General features: G+C 35.4%; 3 protein-coding genes across 3 annotated transcripts in view; 1 reads left to right on the top strand and 2 right to left on the bottom strand.

The window, feature by feature from the left end:
* raph1b (Ras association (RalGDS/AF-6) and pleckstrin homology domains 1b) overlaps nucleotides 1-10,655 on the top strand; it is a 78,211-nt gene extending 67,556 nt beyond the window's left edge. The window contains exons 9-16 of the mRNA XM_073842615.1: nucleotides 462-583; nucleotides 2,624-2,689; nucleotides 3,075-3,218; nucleotides 3,762-3,872; nucleotides 4,703-4,801; nucleotides 5,031-5,151; nucleotides 6,297-6,439; nucleotides 6,546-10,655. Of these exons, the coding sequence (XP_073698716.1) occupies nucleotides 462-583; nucleotides 2,624-2,689; nucleotides 3,075-3,218; nucleotides 3,762-3,872; nucleotides 4,703-4,801; nucleotides 5,031-5,151; nucleotides 6,297-6,439; nucleotides 6,546-9,296 (3,557 nt within the window). The 3' untranslated portion in view covers nucleotides 9,297-10,655. The remainder of the gene's footprint in view (nucleotides 1-461; nucleotides 584-2,623; nucleotides 2,690-3,074; nucleotides 3,219-3,761; nucleotides 3,873-4,702; nucleotides 4,802-5,030; nucleotides 5,152-6,296; nucleotides 6,440-6,545) is intronic.
* Nucleotides 10,290-14,056, bottom strand: spp2 (secreted phosphoprotein 2). Its single transcript, XM_073843316.1, has 6 exons — nucleotides 13,914-14,056; nucleotides 12,663-12,784; nucleotides 12,401-12,523; nucleotides 11,455-11,562; nucleotides 11,102-11,147; nucleotides 10,290-11,009 (listed from the first exon to the last, which is right to left on the bottom strand). The coding sequence occupies exons 1-6, from the start codon at nucleotides 13,963-13,965 to the stop codon at nucleotides 10,882-10,884; spliced, it is 579 nt and encodes a 192-aa protein (XP_073699417.1). The 5' UTR covers nucleotides 13,966-14,056; the 3' UTR covers nucleotides 10,290-10,881.
* A 2,863-nt stretch (nucleotides 14,057-16,919) lies between these two features.
* Nucleotides 16,920-24,708, bottom strand: alg11 (ALG11 alpha-1,2-mannosyltransferase). The gene is made up of 5 exons (XM_073843315.1): nucleotides 24,618-24,708; nucleotides 23,832-24,053; nucleotides 22,532-22,903; nucleotides 20,276-20,853; nucleotides 16,920-17,693 (listed from the first exon to the last, which is right to left on the bottom strand). Exons 1-5 carry the CDS (start codon nucleotides 24,662-24,664, stop codon nucleotides 17,410-17,412), a joined length of 1,503 nt encoding a protein of 500 aa, XP_073699416.1. The 5' UTR covers nucleotides 24,665-24,708; the 3' UTR covers nucleotides 16,920-17,409.
* Nucleotides 24,709-25,099: the final 391 nt, after the last annotated feature.

Below are 25,099 nucleotides of genomic sequence, written 5' to 3'. Positions count from 1 at the left end.
TATAATTTGTATACTGAATGTTGACTATTTATATGGGGCAATGTTATATGCAATCTAGACAGTTGTTTTTTTTAATAGCACAATAACATCTGATTTAAAATTTAGAACTCATGTCTGTGAATATGTAATTTCAAATCAAATCAAAATTTATTTGTTAAGCACCTTAAAAAACACAGCGTGTACCAAAGTGCTGTACAACACTATAAACACAATAAAAACACAGATATAGATAATAATAATATAGAAACACAGATTCTTTAATAATTTGCCACAGTGCTGGAATATCTTGAAAATGCACCTTGAAAGTGCTTGAAAAGTGCTTGAATTTTACTTTAGAAAAGGTGTAAGAACCCTGACACCTGCACATGCTCAGATGACCTGTGAACCTGTGGGACAATATGAAGATGATTTTGTAACTTCACACCTTCCCTTACTCCTTTTTTTTTTTTTTTTTTCCTCAGAGAGAATTTTTGAAGACCATGAAAACCTGGTGGAGAACTTGCTCAACTGGACCAGAGACAGTCAAAACAAACTCATGTTCATTGAACGTATTGAAAAATATGCGCTTTTCAAAAATCCACAGGTAAAGATTATTTTTTTGTAACATATACACACAAAATCTGATTAAACGTAGATTCTGAAATCTGTTTAATCATAGAAATAAGTCACTAATAACAAATAATCAAAATTGCTTGTTATGATACTTAGAAACCACACTACCATTCAAAAGTTTGGGGTTAGTACAATGTATTTATTTATTCATTTTTGTAAAAAAAAAATCTTTTATTTTAGGAAGTTTTAAAAAAGTTTTTGATCTAAAGTGACCGTAAATACATTTATAATTTTACAAAAAAAAAAAAAAACAGTTTTAAATAAATGTTCTTTTGAACTTTCTATTTAACAAACAAAAATCTGAAAATTAAAATGCATCATGGTTTCCACAAAAATAAGAAGCAGCACTACTTTGAAAATAGTAATAAATTTTTCTTGAGCAGAAAATCAGCATATTAGACTTATTTCTGAAGGATCATCTGACACTGAAGACTGAAAATTCAGCATTACAGGAATAAATTACATTACAATAAACCTAAACTTTTAAACATTAGTCTACACACTCTGATCTAAAGTTAGGCTTAAAGTGCCCCTATCATGGATTACAAAAGGTTCATGTTTTGGTTTTGGGAGTCCCCAACAACAGATTGACATGCATGCAGGGTCAAAAAATACTTTCATTGTCTTACAACTCCCAAACAAATCACTCAACAATTTATATTTCCAAACCCCTTCTTTGCGTGACACTAATCTGCAGGGATTTGTCCGATGACCCAGTCTGTTGTAATTGGTCTACTGCATGCAGCGCATGTTGAAAAAGGTACAACCCAACACCATTACAATAAGCACCCAAACAGCCATGGTATATGCATTAGCCCAATGCAGAAACATATTGATAAAGCACTGCAGTTTTACACCAACGTATTGCTCTAGTCTTTATCGTAACTCCAAGTAATAGCAATGACAAACATTCACTATTCATCGACACATTTCTAGACAATTGCGAGCGAACAGATATTGCTGTTAACCGGTTAGCCAGAGACCTACAAGCTGTGCAGAGTGAACACAACACACTCAACTAAATATGTAATTTGCATGCTACAGAGTACATGAGAGGAACAATTCATAAAGGATTACTCCACTTTCAGAATACAAATTTCCTGATAATTTACTCACCCGCATGTCATCCAAGATATTAATGTCTTTCTTCAGTCGCAAAGAAATTAAGTTTTTTGAGGAAGACATTCCAGGATTTTTCTCCATATAGTGGACGTCAATGGTGCTCAAGGGATTAAAGATTAAAAAATGCAGTTTCAATGCAGCTTATCTAGTAAAACAAATGTTCATTTTCTTAAAAAAAAAGTTAATATTTATACAGTTTTTAACCACAAATGCTCTGCCATGCATACTCTGTGCACTCCGGTTCAAGACAGTTATGTTATGTTATGTTGGAAAACTCCCATTTCATTTTCTCCTCCAACTTCAAAATCGTCCTACAACGCTGTTTTAACTTTTTTATTTTATTTTTTTATTTTTTTGTAAAGGGTGTTTGACCCTCCTTGCGCATTCACTTTTTAAACACTGGGTCAGTACATCTGCAGCCATGTAGGGTGATTTTAAAGTTGGAGGAGAAAATGAGATGGGAGTAAAACAATGCAAAACCTGACTGTACCCTAACAGATTTACCGCCACAGTGCAGAACACACAGTCTTCTCGACATGATGCTGAGGGAGGGGGGTTCAAGTTTTCTTGGGTCTGCACTTGCAACAAGTAGGCGGACAGTATGCTAATGTTTCATGTTGACGTCAACATGAAACAGCTTAAGATACATTTAAAGGCGACTCATTTACATGACTTGGAGTCGACTCTTTCATTTCAATGATGATAACTTTATACACAGAGATCTTTCAGATTGTATTAATTCAATTAGAGCTGTGTTACACACTGCATGAAAGATCATTTTCAGAAATTCATAATAGGGGCACTTTAAACTAATAGTAATAAGTAATGATTCTTTGAATGTTTTGTTGTCACTCTGATTCACGTGTTGCATGTTGTGTGTGTTTCTAAGAACTATTTACTTGGGAGGAAGGAGACCTCTGAGATGGCAGACAGAAACAAAGAGGCACTGCTGGAGGTAAAGCACATGTTATGATACAAATTACAAATTATCGTTTGATATCATAGTGCAATGGTTCATTTAAATTGGGCACAGTGGGTCTGAAGTAAAACCAACTATCCCACTCAAAACCTTAAACACCTTTTTTTTTATAAAGACCTAGACTAACAAGCCTAAACTCTCTTTCCCTGCTGTCTTTTTCCCTGCTTTTTTTTTTTGTTTAACAATGCAAATTGCGAATACATACACCCAGTTAATGTGACCCAGAGTCTTCATCACTATAATGCTAATCTAAAAGTGTTGATTGTAATGTCCGACAGAGTTTACAGCTGTTTATATCTGTCAAGATTAAATTTCAGAATGCTTGACAGTATGATGTATTTTGTATCTGTATGTCTTGAAGGAATGTTTTTGTGGAAGCTCAGTGTCTGTTCCTGAAATTGAGGGAGTGTTGTGGTTGAAAGAGGATGGCAAAAAGTCTTGGAAGAAGCGCTACTTTCTGCTGAGGGCATCTGGCATCTATTTTGTGCCGAAGGGCAAAGCCAAGGTCAGTGTTATTCTGTGTGTGTTTGTTTTTGTTTTATCATATGATTTGGTGTTCCCATTAAATGGACACAGAACTTAATGAACTTGAGTGGAATTTCCTGTTTATCGATTCACTGAGAATACTCTACACAAACCATATGCTGTTTGTCATCCACTTACAATAAATCATAGAGCTTTAATTCCCAGAGAGACCCCCATGCCTTATCATTTTTATGCAATTTTCATGTCCTTATACAATTTGAAATCAGTCACAATTATACAAGTGAATAATTGTTTTATGTTAGTATTAATTTCTCTGACATTCAAGAACATGGGCTTGTCTGTCTGTAATATGCTCGTGCACAGACTCACTGATATCCTCTAGTGGTTGATCCTGGGTATTTGCTTCTGCTTGGTACGATATAGTATTTTTCTGAATGTTCACCTTTATCATCCCAATTTTGATTACTGTGAGCTACGTAAAAAGAACAAAACTATCCAAATTTGACAAACAAAAACATTAATAAATATTGAACAATATTAATGTTTATTTTCATCACTGTAGGCATCAAGGGATTTGGTGTGCTTCCTGCAGTTGGATCATGTTAATGTTTATTATGGTCAGGACTACCGAAGCAAGTACAAGGCCCCCACTGACTACTGCCTGGCGCTCAAGGTGTGTGTGTGTGTGTGTGTGTGTGTGTGTGTGTGTATCTGGTATTCATCACGTTATGGGGACCAAATGTCTCCACAAGGATAGGAATACCAGTAGATTTTGACCTTGTGGGGACATTTCTCAGGTCCCCATGAGGAAACAGGCTTATAAATCATGCACAATGAGTTTTTTTGAGGAAGTAAAAGTGTGCACAATCTCGTGTGAGGGCTAGGTTTAGGTGTAGGGTAGGTGTAGGGCGATAGAAAGTAAGGTTTGTACAGTATAAAAACCATTACGCCTATGGAATGTCCCCATAAAACATGTAAACCCAACATGTGTGTGTGTGTGTGTGTGTGTGTGTGTGTGTGTGTGTGTGTGTGTGTGTGTGTGTGTGTGTGTGTGTGTGTGTGTGTGTGTGTGTGTGTGTGTGTGGTTTTAGTCAAGTGCACATCATTTAAACTGGCTTAAGTGCAAAAAGTAATGTTACCTTTTAAATCTCATTTGACACATATTTATAGTATCCAAGAATAGAATCAAATAAAATGTTGAATTTCTGGGATCTTATTGGAAGGTTTAAATGTATTGATTGTACATTTTCACGGAGTAAATAGGTTACATCTGTGAGTAGATTTTTTTTAAACTTTAAACTTTAAAAACAGGTTGGCCGACAGGTGGCTGACTGTATGGACAACTGGCATGTGATTGTGTAACAGATGGCTTTGCATTATGCATATTGTCTAAAACCTTTGTTACTGCCCTCTAGTGGTTAATAGGTGTTAGCAATCCAAAGAAAATTTCTTGAACCGTTATTGTCTTGAGGGTCTTGGTAATATTATTGATTGTGCCCACAGCATCCTCAGATCCAGAAAAAGTCACAGTATATCAAATACCTGTGCTGTGATGATGTCAGAACTCTACATCAATGGGTCAATGGCATTCGTATTGCTAAGGTAAGGTCCCAAAGCTTGTCTATCATGTTTTCAGCCCAGTTAATGAAAACTGTTGCCTCACAGCGTTCTTCAACTAACTAACATGTCACATTATTTATATAACTAATCCTTTTCTGTATTTGAAAAGGAATTTATAACCAGAGCTCATTTTGGAAATTGTTTAATCTTTAATCACTTGTATATATGTTGGGTTTATATTTATTTATCATTGAATGTGTTTTATGCGTAGTATGGGAAGCAATTGTATGTGAACTACCAGGAAGCCATGAAGCGCACAGAGGCTGCCTATGACTGGTCTTCTCTCTCCAGCACCAGCATCAAGTCGGGAACAAGTTCTGTCAGTATACCTGGTGAGTAACTTGAACCTCATGACTGACCGGTTCTTTGTAAACTCTTTTAAGAAATGTGATATTATAGGCATTGATAATTATGGAGCATTTTCATTCAAAGGATTAGTTCACTTCCAGAATAAAAATTTCCTGATACTTTACTCACCCCCTGTTATCCAAGATGTTCATGTCTTTCTTTCTTCAGTGGAAAAGAAATTAAATTGCAAATTTTAATGCAGCTTCAAAGGGCTCTACATGATCCAAGCTGAGGAATAAGGATCTAATCTAGTGAAACAATCTGTCATTTTACTGTCATGTTGGAAAGGTCATGTGCGACGTAAGGTGGAAGTACCGACCCAGTGTTTACAAAGCAAACGTGCAAAGAAAGTTGAACGACATTTCCAAAAAAAAAGGTAAAACAACAGTGTTGGACAAGTTAGAGGAGAAAATTAGTTTTTCACCCAACCCTACCTTTTTGAACCAGAGTAAACAGATGAAGAACTAACCACGCTGACCTTTCAAACATGATTATGTCAAGTCAAGATTATTTATACAGCGCTTTTTACAATACAAGTTGCGCCAAAGCAACCTTACAGTATTAAAATAATAAAGTAAAATGTCAATAATAATGCAAGAGTTCCATATTGCAACAAAGTCAAATTGGGGAGGACTCATCTGGTTCCCATGGCCTTGTGCCGGTGGCCGTTTAGGGTAGGAGTTCTTTCCTGATGATCTGTCTCTGGGTCTCATCTAGTTAACAAGGTATCCGCTGACATTCGGCTGTAGGTGTTGATCCAAAATTACTATGTAATGCGTGAAGTCAAGTACGCGCATTGCCGAGCTAGAGCAAGATAAAAAGGTAAAACATATATGAATTATTTATTTTATTTATTTATTTTTAGAAAATGGCCAAACGTTTCACTGCATAAGACCCTTATTCCTTTGAAGCTGCATTGAAACTGCAATTTGAACCTTCAGTCCATTGAATTCCACTATATGGAGAAAAGTCCTGCAATGTTTTCCTCAAAAACCTTAATTTCTTTTCAACTGATGAAAGAAAGACATAAAGTGAACTAATCCTTTAATGAATTTAGTAATTTTACTGACTGTACTGTAAATGTGTGGGTTACTGGCTGATGTTCATGCTTATTTGTTTGTGCCTAAAGAGTCACAGTCAAACCACTCTAGCCAGGCAGACAGTGGTATGTCGGATGGTACTACTTCCTCCCATGCCCGTTCCCAGAGTGTAGTCAGTTCAATCTTCTCGGAGGCCTGGAAGAGAGGGACTCAAATAGAGGAGAGCACAAAGGTGAGTTGTCCTCTTTGTCCACAGAGTAAGATGAACCACACTAAAGGCCTAAAGGAAATTAAATGAACAATAACACATTTATTCTTGTTTTTTTATATTGGTTCAGGCAAGGCCAGAATCAATCCGTTCTACCCATTCAAGCCATAGCAGCCATTCTGGTCATCATGTGCCTCAACAGCAGCATCCACACCCAATGCTGCAACAGCCACATCCACATTCAATTCCACAGTCACGTGGAAGTGTCACCCAGGCACCGACACAGGCACCAATACAGGTGCCAACACAGGCACCGATACAACCACCAGTACAAGTACCACCCCAGGCAACTCCAGCCCCACCACCACCACCACCACCTCCTCCACCTCCTCCACCCCCTCCACCTCCTATTTCCAGTATCCCCCACCATGCCACACCTACCATGTTTGCCAAATACAGCACTATCACTAGGCTAAAGAATGCCTCTCAGGCCACAAGTCACCCCAAGCCTCAGCCTCAAGTTCAGCAACAAGTGCCACCAGTCCCACCGGCCTCCAAACCACAATCAAACAATATTCCACCAGGGGGTAACATCCCACCCCCTCCTCCTCCACCTCCACCTGCCTCAATGCCTCCACCTGGATCAGCCATGGCTGTTTTGAAACTTGGTCCTCCAGCCCCAGCAACAGTTCTACAGTCCTCTCCTCCTCCTGCCCCTTCACCTCCACCTCCACCTCCTCCCATAATGCCCATGCAGTCACAGCCTTTACCACCTCCTCCTCCCATAATGCCCATGCAATCACAGCCTTTACCACCTCCTCCTCCCATAATGCCCATGCAGTCACAGTCTTTACCACCTCCTCCTCCTCCTATAATGCCTGTGCAGTCACAGCCTTTACCACCTCCTCTTCCCATTATGCCTGTGCAGTCACAGCCTTTACCACCACCTCCACCCATAGTGCCAGTCCAGTCACAGTTTTTTCCACCACCTCCACCCATAGTGCCAATCCAGTCACAGTCTTTTCCACCACCTCCACCCATAGTGCCAATCCAGTCACAGTCTTTTCCACCACCTCCACCCATAGTGCCAATCCAGTCACGGTCTTTTCCTCCACCTCCACCCATAGTGCCAATCCAGTCACAATCCTTTCCTCCACCTCCACCCATAGTGCCAATCCAGTCACAGCCTTTACCACCTCCTCCACCCCCTCTTCAGGCTAATGGCCTTCCCCCTCCTCCACCACCCTCTACTGTACAGGCACCTTTCAAAACCAATGGACTCAAGCAGGTCCTTGCCCACAAATTCCCCAATGTACCCCAGGATATAATACCCCCAGCCAATCAGATCCATTCTTCTCCACCTCCTCCCCCTCCACCACCACCACCACCACCACCACCCCCACAATCAGCACCTATGTTCCCTCCTCAGCAGCGTTTTGCTCCAGGTCCACATCCACCACCACCACCACCTCCTCCACCACCTCCACCAGCCCCCATGCAGCTGCCAATTCAACCTGCAGTTTTGCCCAAAACTTTCACTGGTGGATTTCCACCCCAGACAGCACCAAAACGTCCGTATGGCATTCTTCCAGTATCCCCAGTAGCTCCATCACCTCAAGCTCCAGCACCACCTCCCCCACCCCCACCCCCTCCTCCTCCACCTCCTCCTCCAGCACCACTGAAGAACCAACCGCCACCAACACTACCCAAGCAGCACAGCATCTCCAAGACACTACCCTTCTCTAACCAAACCTCATCGGTGCCATCTCTGGTTAAGCAGCTTGCTAGTCAGTTTCCTGTTGCATCTCCTGCAATGACCAATCAAACTGAGTCACAAAGTCATAAAGCTCCCCAGTCCCCACCGACAGTGAAGACTAAACCAAAATGGCAGCCTGTAGGTCAAGGCCAGCAGCAGCAGAAGTCACCTGAATTTCCACCACCTCCTCCAGAGAATGCCCTTGCCTTTCCTTCACCACCACCTCCGCCACCACCACCACCTCCTCCTCCAGGTCCTACCCCTCCTCCTCCACCACCTCCTCCTCCGATGTCAGGCTCCCCTATCAAGAAGTCACCCTCTGGCTCATCTTCAGGTGTCAAGAAACCACCACCGACTCCTCAGCGCAACTCTAGTGTGAAGTACAATGCGGAGTACCAAGAGTCTCGCAAGAACTTGGTGAGCAAGTTTAACCCTAGTTCTGCTTCATCATCAATATCAACGTCAAGTAGCTCACCCTCCAAAGAGCTTTCTACAGGTCCTCGGGCACCCCCCAAACCAGGCAAGCTCAATCTGGCAAATCTTCCTTTGGCTTTGCAAAACAAAATGAATCAGAACCGGCAATTGACTGCAGACTTCCCATCACCTCCACCCCCAGAAAATGAAACCTTCCCACCTCCCCCACTGGAGTCCGACCTCCCTCCACCACCACCCCTTCCACCAAGTGATCCAAATGGTTTGTCTCCAAAAGTGGCTGTGGTCAATCCTCAGCCCCAGCCTGCTTGGGGAAAGAGTTCTCTAAAAAAGACACAACCTCCAGCATCAATTCGCTGTAACAACACTATTAAAGAGTCTCCACCACTCTCACCACCTTCCATACAAGGGGGCCCTACTTCTCCCAAAGGCACCACACAGCCAAACTTCTTGGAGGACCTTCACAAGACACTGAAACGCAAGTCCTCACGAGTCTCTGGAGACAAAGTGGACCCTGTGGCCACAATGGATGACATGGCTTTGCCACCACCTCCACCTGAGCTTTTGCATGATCAACAGAGACACAGTGGTAGTGGATTCATGTCCGGGAACATTTCAGGCTATGCAACTCTACGGCGAGGGCCTCCTCCTGCCCCACCCAAGCGGGACAACACCACCAAACTCACAAACTGAGAAAACTGCAACTTTTCCTGGGCACTCTTGCTTGCTATTTTCATGTCTGTCTCATAGAGTTGTAGAGGAGAAGCCATCATTTTGTCGATATGCTCAGCTTTTTTCTGTACAAAACAGCTCAAGAAATTTCAGCTTTACTGTGACTTTGTGACAATGCATCAGTTCCAGTTCCAAACAACTGAGTAATTCCACTTTAACACCTTGGTACTGCATGGAAGACAAAACTACATTAAACTATTAATCTTATTGATTTTTGGGAAGACAAACGCTTTGAACTTTGGGGTTGGGTGGGATTTTTAATTTTGATTTTATATTGTTTTTATATTATCAATTATTTAATAATCTGAAGAGATTTTGTTATTTCAGACTGAAGTTTTTTAAATGGTTGGATGGTTATCGTTGTTTGAGGAGTTTTAGATGGGTAGGTTGATTCAGAGAGTGCGGTTGGCTGGTATATTAGTTTGGCACAACTTTAACCATTTATGTGGCAGATCAAGTGCTCAATGGATGCATCTTGAATGTATCTTGATCACTATTTGAAGTTCTTTGAGCCACTTCAAGTGTGTTTTAGTTGTAATTGTCAAAACTGTAACATGAAGGACTTGTTGTTCAGGGAGTTGCCTCAATGTCTAGTTCTGTGAGACTGTGGAATGTTTGCTTTTTTTTTATTAGACCTGTTTAAATTGTAGATATTCTCACTTGCTGCAGTGTCTTTGTCTAGGTAAAACAAATGACTGCCTTGCCGTTCCTTGTTGGTCCTTACTTCCTTTGGTGAACATTTAAACTGGCTTTTACAAACTGTTCACCTATGAAGAGATGGACTTTAAAGTCATGTGACTGAATGACACAATCATTACTCACATAGATTTATCTTATATCCTGTATTATAACCTGTATTATTGGCTCATGAATACAGCCATGCCTTAAGATTCTAGAACATGCGTATCAAACAAATGATCAAAATATTATCATCTTACAAAAAGAGGCCATTAGGAAGTTAAATTTCCCAGTAGGTTTTATTTGTTAAAGATTCTGGTTTATTTTCCCCATTCAGACATGACATGCAACTTCAGAATCTTACAGTGAGCACCTATAAATGGCTCTATAAGAGCCACTTCGCATCTGTACAAACAAGTATGCATATTATCTCATGTCCACATTTCATTTTGAAGAATTTGTTTATTGAATGTATTTACAATATCATGAAACTTTTCAGGCTGTTGAGAAGTGACTAACTGAAGTTAATATTAAATTATTAAAGTATCCGGTCATGATCTGTCAAAGGTCTATGAACATCATGCCCTGCATATCTCTCTGCAAAATGTGTAATTTAAAATGAAATTATACATGTTGATATCATCCATGTTCCTGTTTTTATTGGGTTTCTTGTGGAGGTTAATGCCAGCAGGTTTCTTTGGTATTCATGTCTCATACAGTGAATAATCGTGTTTCATGTTTCAGTGGAGGCAGCGGTTATTGGTAGCCAATGGCAAAATCCTTAGTACAGTAGTCTTTTCATTTAGCTTTATGTCTGTAGCACCGTAAAGTTTGTGTGAAGAATCTTCATGTGATTTCACCCAGCAGGTCAGTGAAATGGCAGATGATTGTCAAAATGGTCTCCACGAACGTTGTTGGTTTCAGTGTTGTCATGATGATCCGCATGTATTGGTGGAGCCATGTTAATGCTTGGTGCTAAAGTTGAATGTGTTCGGTCTAAAGATATGTCAAAAGCATAATTAACATTATGATCACAGTTTTAATATGCCAAATATGAAAGTGTGAAAGAAAGAACAAAATATATTTACCTCTAGTCCCAAAATGATTTAAATCGTAGTATAATTCTAACCCTCCCTGTTGGTGGAAGAAGTTAACAGCAATTAATTCATTGTTTAGTCATGTATGTATAAATTAAACGGTTATGCAAGTATTATATGTAAACATTATTATTTAGTACATTTAACTATCCTTGACATAGTTTATATACTTATGCACAATAGTCAGTAAATAGTTTTAAATCAAATTACATTTACTGATGCAAACTTGCACTTCATTCTAGCCCTTTTCCCTAGTAGACACTTACATTTTGGCCTGTATCTACTCATGCTAATGTTTGCCCATGATAAAATACAGTCTCTCTCAGCTTTATGTTGATACTCACCTCCTCGCTGGACTCAGAGCTTGAGCTGTCAGCCTTTGTGCATCTCAGAGAGATGATACGAGTGACGTCCCGACTCACTCTGGCTCTGATATAGCACCCTGCCTCCGACTAAAAGCCCAAGGGTATGCACAAAGCATTGTTAACATACACATTTTTTTTAAATTAGTCCAACATATGTGATATACACATTGATATTGAAGTGGATCATCAAAGTTGTCCTAAGGCAAGAACAGGTATTGTTTTGGTTTTAGGACATGTCTGATGAAAAGTTCTGATCCATGGAAGGTTCCATGGATGTTCAATGTTCTTCATGGAACCATCAATGCCAATAAAGAACCTTTATTTTAAAGTGAAACCATAAAACCAATCATGAGGATCAATTTTCCGACATTGATATTTATATGTCATATGAAAGCTGAATAAATAAGCTTTCCACTGACGTATGGTTATATTTGGTCGAGATACAACTAATTGAAAATCTGGAATCTGAGGGTGCAAAAAAAATCAAAATATTGAGAAAATTACTATTAAAGTTGTCCAAATGAAGTTCTTAGCAATCCATATTACTAATCAAAAATTACGTTTTGATAAATTTACAGAAGGAAATTTACAAAATATCTTCATGAAACATGATATTTACTTAATATCCTAATTATTTTTGGCTTGAAAGTAAAATCAACCCATACAATGTAGTTTTGGCTATTGCTACAGATATACCCGTGTTACTTAAGATTGGTTTTGTGGTCCAGGGTCACATATTGCATCCAGTTTGCTTCCACAATTCAACTTTAGCAAGTGAAATGGAATTTAAAAAGGAGTTACAAATTTAATTATGAATGATGCACAAAGCTGGTACAATTATTACAACCTATTTAAAAAAAAACAGACCTTAATCATGTCCATCATATATCATATTAATGTGAATGAAGATCTTGAAATAACTTACCACAAAAAAACCTTTGCGGTACATACAGCCCTGAGGATCAACCCCAGGGCTCTTCTGACACTCTGTCTCCCTAATGCCAAACCTCAGATGCAGATCAAATGTGTTCATTCCCAGAGGAACAATCTTAAGGTCAATGAAAGCAAATGATCAACAGTTAATATTTTTGGTTGTCTCTTTTTTAAACTATTTAGTTATGTTTTCAGCCTATATCAGTTTTGCCAGATGCAGAAATATAACAGTTGTTGTAAGAGTGTGTACTGACCCTCTTTACAGATGCCTTGGACACTCTGTAGAGGTGATTCCTGGCAGTGCGTGCATTGATTTGATTGAGCGCCATCTGCAGAGCATCATCTGCTTTTGAGCTGAGCTCAAACAAAGGAAAGCCTATGGATGCATGTCAGAGGTCATGTTACTCATTTGAGGATGTTAGACTTTTTTTCTAAAAATTAAAGAGTTTCTAATAATAAAACCAAATCCAAGTCATTTTAACTATTGACTTTTATTTTTATTTTAGCAAAATATGAAAGCTGCATATATAGTTGAGGTCAAAATTTTACATATACCTTGCCTTGCAGAATCTGCAAAATGTTAATTATTTTGCCAAAATAAGGGGGATCATACAAAATGCATGTTATTTTTTTATTTAGTACTGACCTGAATAAGATATTTCACATAAAAGATATTTACATATAGTCCACAAGAGAAAACAATAGTTGAATTTATAAAAATCACCATGTTCAAAAGTTTTCATACACTTGATTCTTAATACTTTGTTGTTACCTGAATGATCCACAGCTGTTTTTTTGTTTTTGATTAGTGATAGTTGTTCATGAGTTCCTTTGTCCTGAACAGTTAAACTACCTGCTGTTCTTCAGAAAAATCTTTTGGCTCCCACAAATTCTTTGGTTTTTCAGCATTTTTGTGTATTTGAACCCTTTCCAACAACCCTTTTTGAACCCTTTCCCCCCAAGCTCTTAATACTGAAGCATCAGTGAGCGTTTAAACCTTCTGTAATAGTTGCATATGAGTTCCTCAGTTGTCCACAGTGTGAAAAGATGGATGTCAAAATCATACAGTCATTGTTGGGTTCAAATAGACAAAAATGCTGGAAAACCAAGAAATTTGTGGGACCTTTTTTTTGAAGAACAGCAGGCAGTTTATCTGTTCAGGACAAACAAGGGACTAAACCAAAAAAAAAACAGCTGTGGATCATTCAGGCAACAACACAGTATTAAAAATCAAGTGTATGTAAACTTTTGAACAGGGTCATTTTTATAAATTCAACTATTATTTTCTCTTGTGGGCTATATGTAAACATCTTTTATGTTAAATATATTGTTCAGGTCAGTACTAAATAAAAATAACATGCATTTTGTATGATCCCTCTTATTTTGGTAAAATAATTAACATTTTGCAGATACTACAAGGTTTGTTTCTATTGTTAGTATAGTCACATATTTATTTCTTACATCTCACACAGTCTGTGCTAATAATACATCAAGATCACACTCACCTAAACTTCCCAAAACCTGCAGGAGCAGAAAGAGAAAAGCACAGCACCTCATTTTCGTGTCAATCAGACTGGATGCTCTTACTACCAAATAGTCTCGTTTTTAACTGTTAGTGCTCTTATAATTCTCCTCCTCCTTTCCATGTACAAGGCGTTGTTTAATTTGGCGTCTCTCTCCTGTTCGTGCAAGTCTGGGTAAAGAGGAACTTTGTCATGCAGACCTAATGCTTGTTTTACCCAGAATATGTTCTGATAATCTAATATTAAAACTTACTCTGTAAAATTACGATGTATGAAGTTTATACAAGACAACACGTATAACTAATTTCAAAATGCTATTAAAATAGTTAATCTTATAATTTACAGTAAAGGACGTTTAGAGAAGTGTCTGCAGGATATATCACATATGTGTAAAGATTGCACGAATTCTGTTCTTTTCTTTTCAAACAGTAAAATTGTAAATAATTTCAAAGTAACTTAAGCACACTATATGAAATTGCTCTCCCACTTTGTAGGTCAAAGGGGAGCTGAACAGAGGAATGTCTGAGGACTTTGTGGCAAGTAAATTATTAGAAAACAAGAACATGCGATATTTTAATGGTGAGATTGATGTATTTTCAATCAAATCAGTGATTGATAAAAAAAGCTATGTGAACAGACATCTAATTTTGTCATAAGTCAAGATGAAATCTTGTTTTCTTGACAAATAGTATTTTCTGAGAACTCCTCTTACCAACAGATCTTCAACACTTCTTACTCCTGTGAATATTTCTCAGGGTTGGTTTATTTCTGTATAGTCTGTTAAACACATATTTGAACTATTACACAGTTATTGTTCAGTAATAATGAAACTTATGTTCAAAGTTCACTGAACATGTTGACAGTTGTGACACTATGTCCTAATAAAGGAGGTGTTGCCAAAGTATGTGGGGTTGTTACAATGGAATGTGACATTTAATGTTCCATCATAGGCTTTTTATCATATATTTAACAGCACAAAATTATGAATTAGCAAAAATGTAAAAGGCAATAATATTGTTAAAAGCATACAATGAAAACTAGTAAATTTCAAAATTAATTACAAAGTAGCGCATCAAATTAAATGTGAAATGTTGAACTAAACAGACTGGAATAATATTTTCTTTTAAAATGTACTCCAATACTCTTACAAATAACTTACAAATAATAATAATAATAATAAAATTCAGTCGTGATTACCTGTATATGGAAGTATGGAAACATTATGATGTTTTAAATGTTTTAATGAAGTCTCTTCATACCAAGTAACATTAATATTTTTACAACTTAAAATTAAAATTACCATTTTGTATATTAATATACAGTAGTCAACATTCGAAGTGGATCAAAACCTTTCATCAAATTTGTCCTAAAACCAAAAAGAATACCCATTCTTATCTTAGGACAACTTTTGATTAACTTTTTTGATCCACTTCGAATGTTGACTACTGTACACTACAAGTCAAAATGAAATTTGAAAGGTTTTTAAAGAAATCTCTTCTGCTCACCAAGCCTGCATTTATTTAATCCAAAATACAGCAAAAGCAGTAATATTGCGATTATTATTATTATATATTTGATTATTTTTAAAATGTATATAGTGTAACATTATACACTTAATCATTCAAAAACTTGTAGTGAGTATAATTTTTTTATAATTCTACTCAGCTGCTTTCAACACAATAATAATAATTGTTTTTTGAGCAGCAAATCAGCATATTAGAATGATTTCTGAAGGATCATGACTGGAGTAATGATGCTAAAAATTCAGCTTTAAAATCACAGGAATAAATTCGATTTAGAAATATATTCAAATAGAAAACAGTTATTTTAAATAGAAAAAAAATATTTTACTGTTTTTGCTGCACTTCAGATCAAATAAATGCAGGCTTGGTGAGCAGAGGAGACTTCTTACTGTTCTTTTGAAAAAAAAAAAATTGACTAGTAGTGTATTTTAAGATGTAATTTATTCCTGTGATGCAAAGCCAAATTTTCAGTATAATATGTCACAATGTATTTTTACTGCATTTTGGAGCACACAAATGCAGCATTGGTGAGAAGAGACTTAATCAGAACCATTTTGTAATTACAATGTTTCCAAATGACAAGCACTGTACAGTATTATAAATAATATATAATATTATTAGAAAGTATTTGTTCCACACGCACAATTTAACACCCAATGTTAAGGTTCACAATTTGAAAACAAAAAAGATTGCCTTAAAGTTTAAATTTAAGTAAGAGTACTGTTAGCTTGTTCACTTCACTTTGAGTCCACAAAAAAAGGAGAATATTTCTTAATTTGAATCATAAATCAGTTTAAATACTTTGTGTGGCTTGATAAAATTGCATGAAACTATTTGCATAGAGAGATCTCTCCTATTAATCTTGTGCACAAACACACAAACACAACCTCAACGTAATTGCTCTCCTTTAACAGTCTAGCTGTAAGCAAAGCATGCTGACAAAATAAAATCTGCTGTAACTCATTCAGTTTGAGTTTTGCTTAATATAATCAGATATTGAGTTCACATAACTTTTTTCTCTTTAGTAAAACTGTACTTCTTTTATTTAATAAATTTGCTGAAGATTTCTGTTACTAGCTGTTTAAATACTCCCAACCCTCTCAGTTCTCTCCTCATTTCCCAGATACTACACGCTGTTTAATTTGGCCCCTCTCTCACTTTTCTATCTAGTCTAGACAGACAAACACTGCTTCCCTTACCCAGAATCTGTGCTCCTGGGACAGCTTTTCTGCATACAGCAGTTATAATGCAAAACCAATTCTTTACTGGAGGTTGGTTAATGATGTAAAAAGTTTGGACAGCTGTATGTGACACACATGAGAGCTTTTCAGTGCAATAACTGTAAATGCAATAATTACATAGAAACTTGCTACTTAAAATGATGCAGTAATAGTGAACACAAACTATATTTCAACTAACAGGACAAACATCTTGTTTATACTTCCAGACCACCATTGATTTATTAAAAAAAACTGAAATAAAATAAAAACATAAAGCACTAGTATAATACATATCACTTTTTTGATACATTGTAGTCTTGTTGTGTAACTCTCTGAAACCTTTCACAAAAAAACCTATAATAATTATACACTAACATATATAATGTACATATAACAGATATGAAGACAAAACTGCACGTGTTAGCTTTTAAAGAAACAAAATCATTCATTTGTCGTTCAGTGTCATTCTAGTCATTAATTAAAGCAAAAGGTGGCATTTCACCAGAACTAGCATTACCCATGATGCTTTTCCTTTCCCTTAGTGATGTTACTTAAAGAGCAAATTTTCACAAGACAGGCGGGCATGAAGTGCTCACTTCTGCTCTAGACAAGGAATGATTTGTAGTCAGCATTATGGGGCCAGCACATGCTTGTGAACTAGACTGAACTATATCAAGCTAATTCACTATAGTCAGTCACCATGAAGTAGAATACCACAAACCCCTCCTCTATCACTCACTGTCTTAGTGTTGACATTAGAGGCTCCATGGCTGCAAGAAATGAGCCTTCAAACTCCTGGTCTGAGAAGCGGGTGACGGACAGACGTGCCCGGTGTCGGATCTCTAATCGAGCTGCGGGAGTCATGGAAAGGATTCGTTCCATGGCGTCTGCATAATTGTCTTCATCGTCTGCCAGGAAGCCAGTTGGACCACCATCATAGGGGACTACAATGTCCAACTTTGGACCACCGGATTTGTGCGCCAGAATGATTGTTCCTGCAGCCATACACTCCACTACACCTGTGGAGATGTGGGAGAAGATAAGAAACATTTTTGTTACCTAAAATAAAATAATAAAATATATTTGTATATAATATATAATTATTTTAGTTTAGTTCTCAGTGTAACAGTCATGTAAATATAAGGGTTTTAGTTTAAATTAAAACCCTAAACAAACATTTTTGTTACCTAAAACAAAATAATATATATATATATATATATATATTAGGGGTGGGCATAGATTATTTTTTTTAATCTAGATTAATCTAGATTAAATTTTGGAATTAATCTAGATTAAAATGGCTAATTTGAATTCTGCTGAAGGCATTCAGAATATGTGTGCTACCCAAATAATGACTTAAAGTCTTTGAGAATGGATCATAAAGCTCATAAAGCTGTTCTATGATAATTTGTTGATGAAAATAAATTATGTTCAATTAGATGTACTTGTGTTTACTAACTAACTAACAATGAAATTATTTTTTCTCCCTATTAGATTGTGTTTTTTTTAACGTCAACACCTACCCAGCCCATTACATGTTACACCGTACTTTTATTTTGACAGGTTGCCGTGAAGTTTCTGTGTCATACAGTGTGATATGATGCTAGTTTTCTCAAATGAAACGGTAAAAGTGACACTCACAGCAGTTTGGGAGATTGAGTTTATCTGTTCATGTGAGATGAAAATGCCAAAAATTACCGGGAGCGTCACGTGGGTTTCAGTATGCGTGTAGTAAAAGCTCGTCTCCGCAATGCATACATACAGCTAGGCAAACGGAACATATCGGATTCATATTAAAACGGTCTTTTTGCATTTCAGTTTTCACAGACACTAGTCCATATCGCGATTTGAATTAAGTGACTGACCAACATTTGATTTATGAATCCAAAAAACGACGAATTTACGTGGCATTTCGCTATAGTAGATTCGGTTTTTATGAATGGAGGACGACGCGATCCCGTCTGTGTTTTGGCGGAGGAGACTTAAACGCGCGACCATATTCTACAGTCTTCGGTATACATCCGCGTTAAACTATCAAGGTGAAAGTCATCATAGCTTGCGTAGTTTAGACCCAGCTCCCAACCCAAATTTGAGAATAGATTAACGGCGATATTTTTTTTATCGCGCGATAAGAGTTTCACGTTAACGCAGCACGTTAACGCCGATAACGGCCCACCACTAATATATATATATATATATATATATATATATATATATATATATATATATATATATATATATTCCTATCTTACTTTGATTTAGTTGTTAGTGTAACATCCATGTAAATAACAGGGTTTTTGTTAACAATAAAGATCTGAAGTATATCCCTAAACAAACTTTTAGGGTAAATAAAATAAAATAAAAATAATAAATTATATATCTTATTTTAATTTAGTTCTAAGTGTAATGAAACGTAATGTAATAAAATGTTTTTTTTTTCTCATCTTATTTTTGTTTAGTTGTTAGTGTAGCGGTCATGTAAATATCAGGGTTTTTAGTTAACAAACATTGAAACTAAAACCCTAAAAAAAAATGTTGTTACCTACATTAAAATAAAATGAAAGAAAGAAAGAAAGATAGAAAGATAGAAAGCTAGAAAGATAGATAGATATCATTTTATCGTACCCCTTTTTTGTTTAGTTTAACTTAAAGGACTAAAGTAGCTAAAAATAAGTAAACTAAAACTAATAAATAAAAATTAATAAGAACTATATAGACATTGAAATTTTATTTTATTTATTTTATTTAATATTTTTTATTTAACAATTTATTAATTTAATATTTTAATAAAATACTGTTTTAATAAAAATCTTTAAAACTATTATTGCTTTTATAAAAAAAAAATTCAACTAACTTTTAAAATTGATTTTTAAAATGTATTTATAATTATTTGTATTTGTATTTAAAATGTATTTATTTTATTAATAATTATTTGTATACAATTTAATTATTATTTTTACTGACTATATATATATATATATATATATATATATATATATAATTTTATCTTACCCTTTTTTATTTAGTTTAACTTAAAGGCCTAAAATAGCTACAAATAAGTAAACTAAAACTAATAAATAAAAAGTTTTAACAGAAAATATAAAATACAATCTAATTCAAAATATTAACAAAAACGATGATACTAAAATAACACTGACAAATATGCACTATAAAGAAAAAAATCTTTACCAATTTCATTAATATCTGACAAATAAACAAAGCAAAAAAAATAAAAATAAAAATATTAATTTGTTTAATATTTTTTATTTAACATTTTATTAATTTAACATTTTAATAAAATACTGTTTTAATAAAAATCTTTAAAATAATGTTATTGTTTTTATAAATTACTTTTTTCAATTAAATTAATTAAATTGATTTTTAAAAATTTTTATAATTATTTGTATATTTATTTTTATTTGTATATAAAACTGATTTATCTTATTTTTTTTAATAATTATTTGTATACTATTTAATTAATTATTATTTTTACTGGTTCTGTAAACAACACACCATCTTTATGTTCTTGAATTTTTTTTTTTTTTAAGTAACCTATATAATATTTTAAGATTGAACTTGCTGAAAGCAAGATATTTCTTACCAATACCAAAATGTTCATTCCACATTGTGTGCAACCCGATGGTGGCATCTGTCAAATCTTTCTTCAGTTCTTCAAACGGAATATTGAGTTTGAACTCCACTCTATCTGCCACACCCAGATCCAGACACAATCCCTTCAACATCTGTACCCTATCTTCATCTTCCTGGTTACGACATCCACCAATCAACACCAGCTTCACGGTCTCTCGCCCGGCAGTCTCCTCCCCCCTCTTGTCCAGAAGCTTTCTGAAAGCCTTGATCTGCAGTTGATGGTCTTTTTCAGGCCGGAACTGACCCACAGAGACCACCGAGTGACACTTCTTTCTCTCTTTCTCTTCATCCTCGTCCCCAATAGGCACGTCCAGGAAGGCTTGAACATCACACGGTGGATAGACCACACTGGTGCGGTTAGGAGCTCGCCACAGAGCCAGAATGTGACCTAACGTCCAGGTGGAATTTACCATGACTACATCACTACAAGAGCCAGCCAGGCCATACAGCAGTGCGAAGACACAGTAGTAAATCACTTTGATGGCACTCAGTACAGGGTTACTAGAGATGTAGTCTGCATTATTGAACCTAAAATGAAGATATAAGAATGCATGTATGTAATTACATATGTCAGATTTCAATAGATGCCAATTATACATATACTACCATTCAAAAACTTGGGGTCAGTAAGGATTTTCATGTTTCTGTAAGAAGTTTCCAAAGATGCATTTATTTAATCAATAATGTTGTAAAACAGTAATATGATGAAATATTATTACAATTTAAAACAACTGTACTGATATTTAAAAATGTATTTTTTTCCTGTAATGCAAAGTTGTATTTTTAGCAGCCATTACTCCTGTCTTCAGTGTCATATGATCCTTCACAAATTATTCTAATACACTGATTTCTGTTTAAGAAAAAAATTTGTATTATTATCAATGTTTTTAAACATTTTTAGTAGTCTTTGACAAACAGAAAGTGCAAAATAACGTTTATTTAAAATACAAATCTTTCGTACACATTATAAATATCTTTACTTTTGCTTTTGATCAATTTAATGAACCCTTTCTAAATAAAAGTATGTATTTATTCAGAAAAAAGGTATACTGACCCAAAACTTTTGAACTGTGGTGTATGTAAATATAATTATACACATGAAAACTGGAAAACATATTTTACTTTTGTAATATGACATATTCAACAAAAAAGGTAGCATTACATTTCCAGTGCTGATTTACTGGCTAAGAAATGCTTTGCATGCATAATTTTTACTTAATAAAATATTTTAGAGTTTGCCATTTTTTTTACAAAAATGTATAATCGTAAAAATGGTTATTGTGTTTTAAGATTTTATTAATTTGCATGACTTTTCCAGGTTTAGAAATCACACTTTTCAAATTAGACTTCCTCATATATCCAGGTTCTCCAAGGGGAGGTTAAATCAATAAATAAAAATAAAAAAATGCTGAGAGAGTGAATTAAAATATGATATATCTTAATTTTTATATTTTTTTTTTTATTTTGTATAATTTTAAAAATTAAATTATACTGAAGCTGCCACTAACAATTATTTTGGTAATCAAGTAATTTGTCAATTATTCTGACAATTAATCAAGTTTTTTTTGTAGAAATAAAAACATGCCTAAGAGAACATAGCCTTTTAAATTACTTAAAATACATATATAATAGCAATGAGGCAATAATTAGTTTAAATAAAGCATCAAAAGCAAGTTATTGAACAAAACTGTTAAAATACAGTTATAAGCAATAGAAGCAATGTATTATAAGCAAAAAAACTAAAATACATTACATACAAATGATAACAGTTTGTGTGGAGCACACATATAAATAATTAAAGCACATATGTTAAACCTGCATTGCATATATTTATTTAATTGAACTGTATTGTTTGAGAGTTCACAATAGCATTATGCTTTATTATGGTTTTTAAATGGGTTTAATATATCATATATTATCTTGGTAAACGGTCTAATAATGCGTTTCATAGATTCTCATTGTGGAATGCACAACTTGCGGTTACTCAGTAAACAAGGGCAACATGCAATCAAGGATTTTTTGATTTTTTCAATCAAGTACTCAAATTCAATCATAAAATTATGACACACCTACAGTGGAGTCATTATGTAGTTCTTTTAACCTCTACATCAGCAACAAAATTAAGGTTTAAGTATTAAACATTAAAACAGTGGACTCACCTTTTCACATTTAATACAACAACAATAACATGACTTTCTTGACTAACCTTGGGTTTCTTTCTCGAACCACTGACAGCATATCAGTGCTGATGGTTGGGTAGTGCACATAGCTTCCCACATGACAACCACCCAGATAACGGAACACTGGTAGGGTGAAGGCATAGCCCATTGAGTCGATGTAGAGGTCTGGAACAAACTCAGTCAAGGCCTCCCAGCCCAGGAAGATGGAGCCCACGCTCTGCCCCAGAAGTGTGAAGTGTGGGTAAAGTTTTGCCTCCACCAGGAGACGATGTTTTAGGAACACAAACTTAACAGCTCTGGGGAGTCTGATGTTGAAGCGCTGCCGCGCTCCATCTAAAATCTCTTCAGCTGTCACGCCCTGATCACCTGTGTAAACCACGAAGGAAACATCTTGGTACCTGCGGAAATATATGGGATTAAAAAATGAGATTAGAATTTCTTTTGTTAAATTCATGCTGAATCCCTGCCTTGCTGATATAAGCATTCAAGACAGCTTCAATTCAATACAGGGATTAGAAAGCTCTTGGATTTAATAAAAAAAAAATCTTAATTTGTGTTCCGAACATAAACAGGTTTTACGGGTTCGGAATGAGTAATTAATGACAGAATTTTCATTTTTGGGTGAACTATCCCTTTATGAGATTCAAGACATCATGTGAAATAATAGTTTGCTCTTACAATAAAAAAAGACAGCTTCTAAAAATATATAAAATAAATAAAAATTAAAAAATTGTTTAAAAAATCAAGTAATCAATAAATGATTAAATTATAATTTATAAAATTAATGACATATAAATAAATGATTTGTAATGCTTGAAAAACATTCATCCTCACATTGAAATTGCAGTAAATGTCATCCGAGATAACAGACATTCTAGGGTTTTTGTACTAAACTTTTAAGTTTTAAGTTAAATATAAATGAGGATCCTAAAGTACTTGTAAAAAGTACAGTTATATTCTTTTTGGTTCCAAAGGTTAATGTCAATATTTTCATATTAATGGTATAGTTTTCCACCAGTAAACAAGAAGTAACAGACAGTTTAAAAGGTTCAAGTCATGCTGATAACATTGTAGTTAGGCATGATAATTTTATAATAGATTTTACAAAAAGTCTTCTGACTACTTAACACTTGCGAGTCTTTGTTATTAATTATATGTATATATACATATATATTGCATAAAATGATCTAAAAATTTGGATTAGTGTTTATTTTAATATATTATTTTTATTTATGTTGTTTTGCATGCTTTCACTCCCTATTTGTCACTGACCCATAAATGTCTGGCCAAATAAATAGCTCACTCTAAAGAGCTAAAATATCTGACCTGCTTTGAAGAGCACGTAAAGCACACCACAGCACTCTCTCTCCTCCTCCTCCTGCATTGCAGTACGGGTGGAAGAAGGCCACAGCAGGCCGATCATCCTGAGCCCTTCTACTCTTCCTCTTCATCTGCAGCCAGGTTCTCACTCCCATGATAAAGAGGAAGAGGGTGGCTGTCAGGACAAGACTCAGATAGAAGCATGGCAACAGCAGTGACCACAGTAACCTGTGGAAAGAAAAAGCCACATACAATAATCCATCTTTCTTATTAATATCAGTTTACATACAGAGTTTCGTATCACAATGCACACTTAACTATAAACCGGCCTTTAAAAGTAAGTACATGATTATACAAGCTCTCAAAGCTAATACGGATGTACACTGTGACAGTGTTTCTTGTAATATGTTAACCAGCTCTGTCTCCTCTAAATTTTGTATTAACTGATGAATATCTATTAATCAGTATCAAAGAAATAAGTCACACGTGTAAATGGCTTCCCTTTAACATAAATAGAAATTATATGTGCTCCAATTCTCTCTTGGGAATGTCTGAAGTATTGAAATAATACAAATCTGCAGATTAATATACATACATAACGTTACATGTTTACAAAATACAAATAAATTGATCGCTTCATTCATTCGAAACAAAATAAACTGAGTAAGCAACGTTAATTTTATTAAACATTCGTCCTGTGGCAACAAAGGATCAACGAGAGTTTAGTGGATTTTACTTATCAGGCATTGGTATTAAAATCTACACAATTAATAAATAATTTAAAATGTTTACCTAATTAAATCGCACAGACAAAAAGACAGGTGATCGTGCGCTGACATCTTCCTCAAATATGACAACACAACACGTCTTGCTTCCAAACCCGGAAGCGCTTACCACTGGTCGAATGTGTTTTTTTTACTTCTTCTGGAGTTTTAATGGCTGTTGTCAAACGGAATTTTCGCCACCTGCTGGACTGGAGCCTAACTGATCATCTGGTTTGTTTTAAACGCCTTTTTGTAAAAAAAAAAAAATAAATAAAAAAAATAAAATGCCCTTGGCTGCCACCTGGTGCAAGCCTATGCGTTTTGCTAATCCCAGGAAACGAATGTTATCCTTAACAGTTGAGATAGAATGGCACCATTTAAATTATACTTAATTAAAAGAAAAAGGATACAGCAGTTCTCATAAATATTATACAAACATCCGTTTGGAAGCTTTTAAAATCTAATCTACACAGAGCTAATTCAAAGTACATTTTAACCAGCAAACAAACA

Source organism: Garra rufa, chromosome 6 (assembly GCF_049309525.1).
Source record: "Garra rufa chromosome 6, GarRuf1.0, whole genome shotgun sequence".
Taxonomy (NCBI): Eukaryota; Metazoa; Chordata; class Actinopteri; order Cypriniformes; family Cyprinidae; genus Garra; species Garra rufa.
This window is presented reverse-complemented; position numbering and strand designations above follow the sequence as displayed.

Excerpts from the sequence above, each read along its gene's own strand:
- spp2 (XM_073843316.1), bottom strand. The coding sequence starts at position 13,965 with ATGAGGTGCTGTGCTTTTCTCTTTCTGCTCCTGCAGGTTTTGGGAAGT. Across the intron at positions 12,785-13,913 it reads GCAGGTTTTGGGAAGTTTAG|GCTTTCCTTTGTTTGAGCTC; the intron begins GTGAGTGTGATC and ends ATGCATCCATAG. Across the intron at positions 11,148-11,454 it reads GCTCTGAGTCCAGCGAGGAG|GGAGGGTTAGAATTATACTA; the intron begins GTGAGTATCAAC and ends TTCCACCAACAG.
- alg11 (XM_073843315.1), bottom strand. The coding sequence starts at position 24,664 with ATGTCAGCGCACGATCACCTGTCTTTTTGTCTGTGCGATTTAATTAG. Across the intron at positions 24,054-24,617 it reads TGTCTGTGCGATTTAATTAG|GTTACTGTGGTCACTGCTGT; the intron begins GTAAACATTTTA and ends TTCTTTCCACAG. Across the intron at positions 17,694-20,275 it reads GAATGAACATTTTGGTATTG|GTGTAGTGGAGTGTATGGCT; the intron begins GTAAGAAATATC and ends ACATCTCCACAG.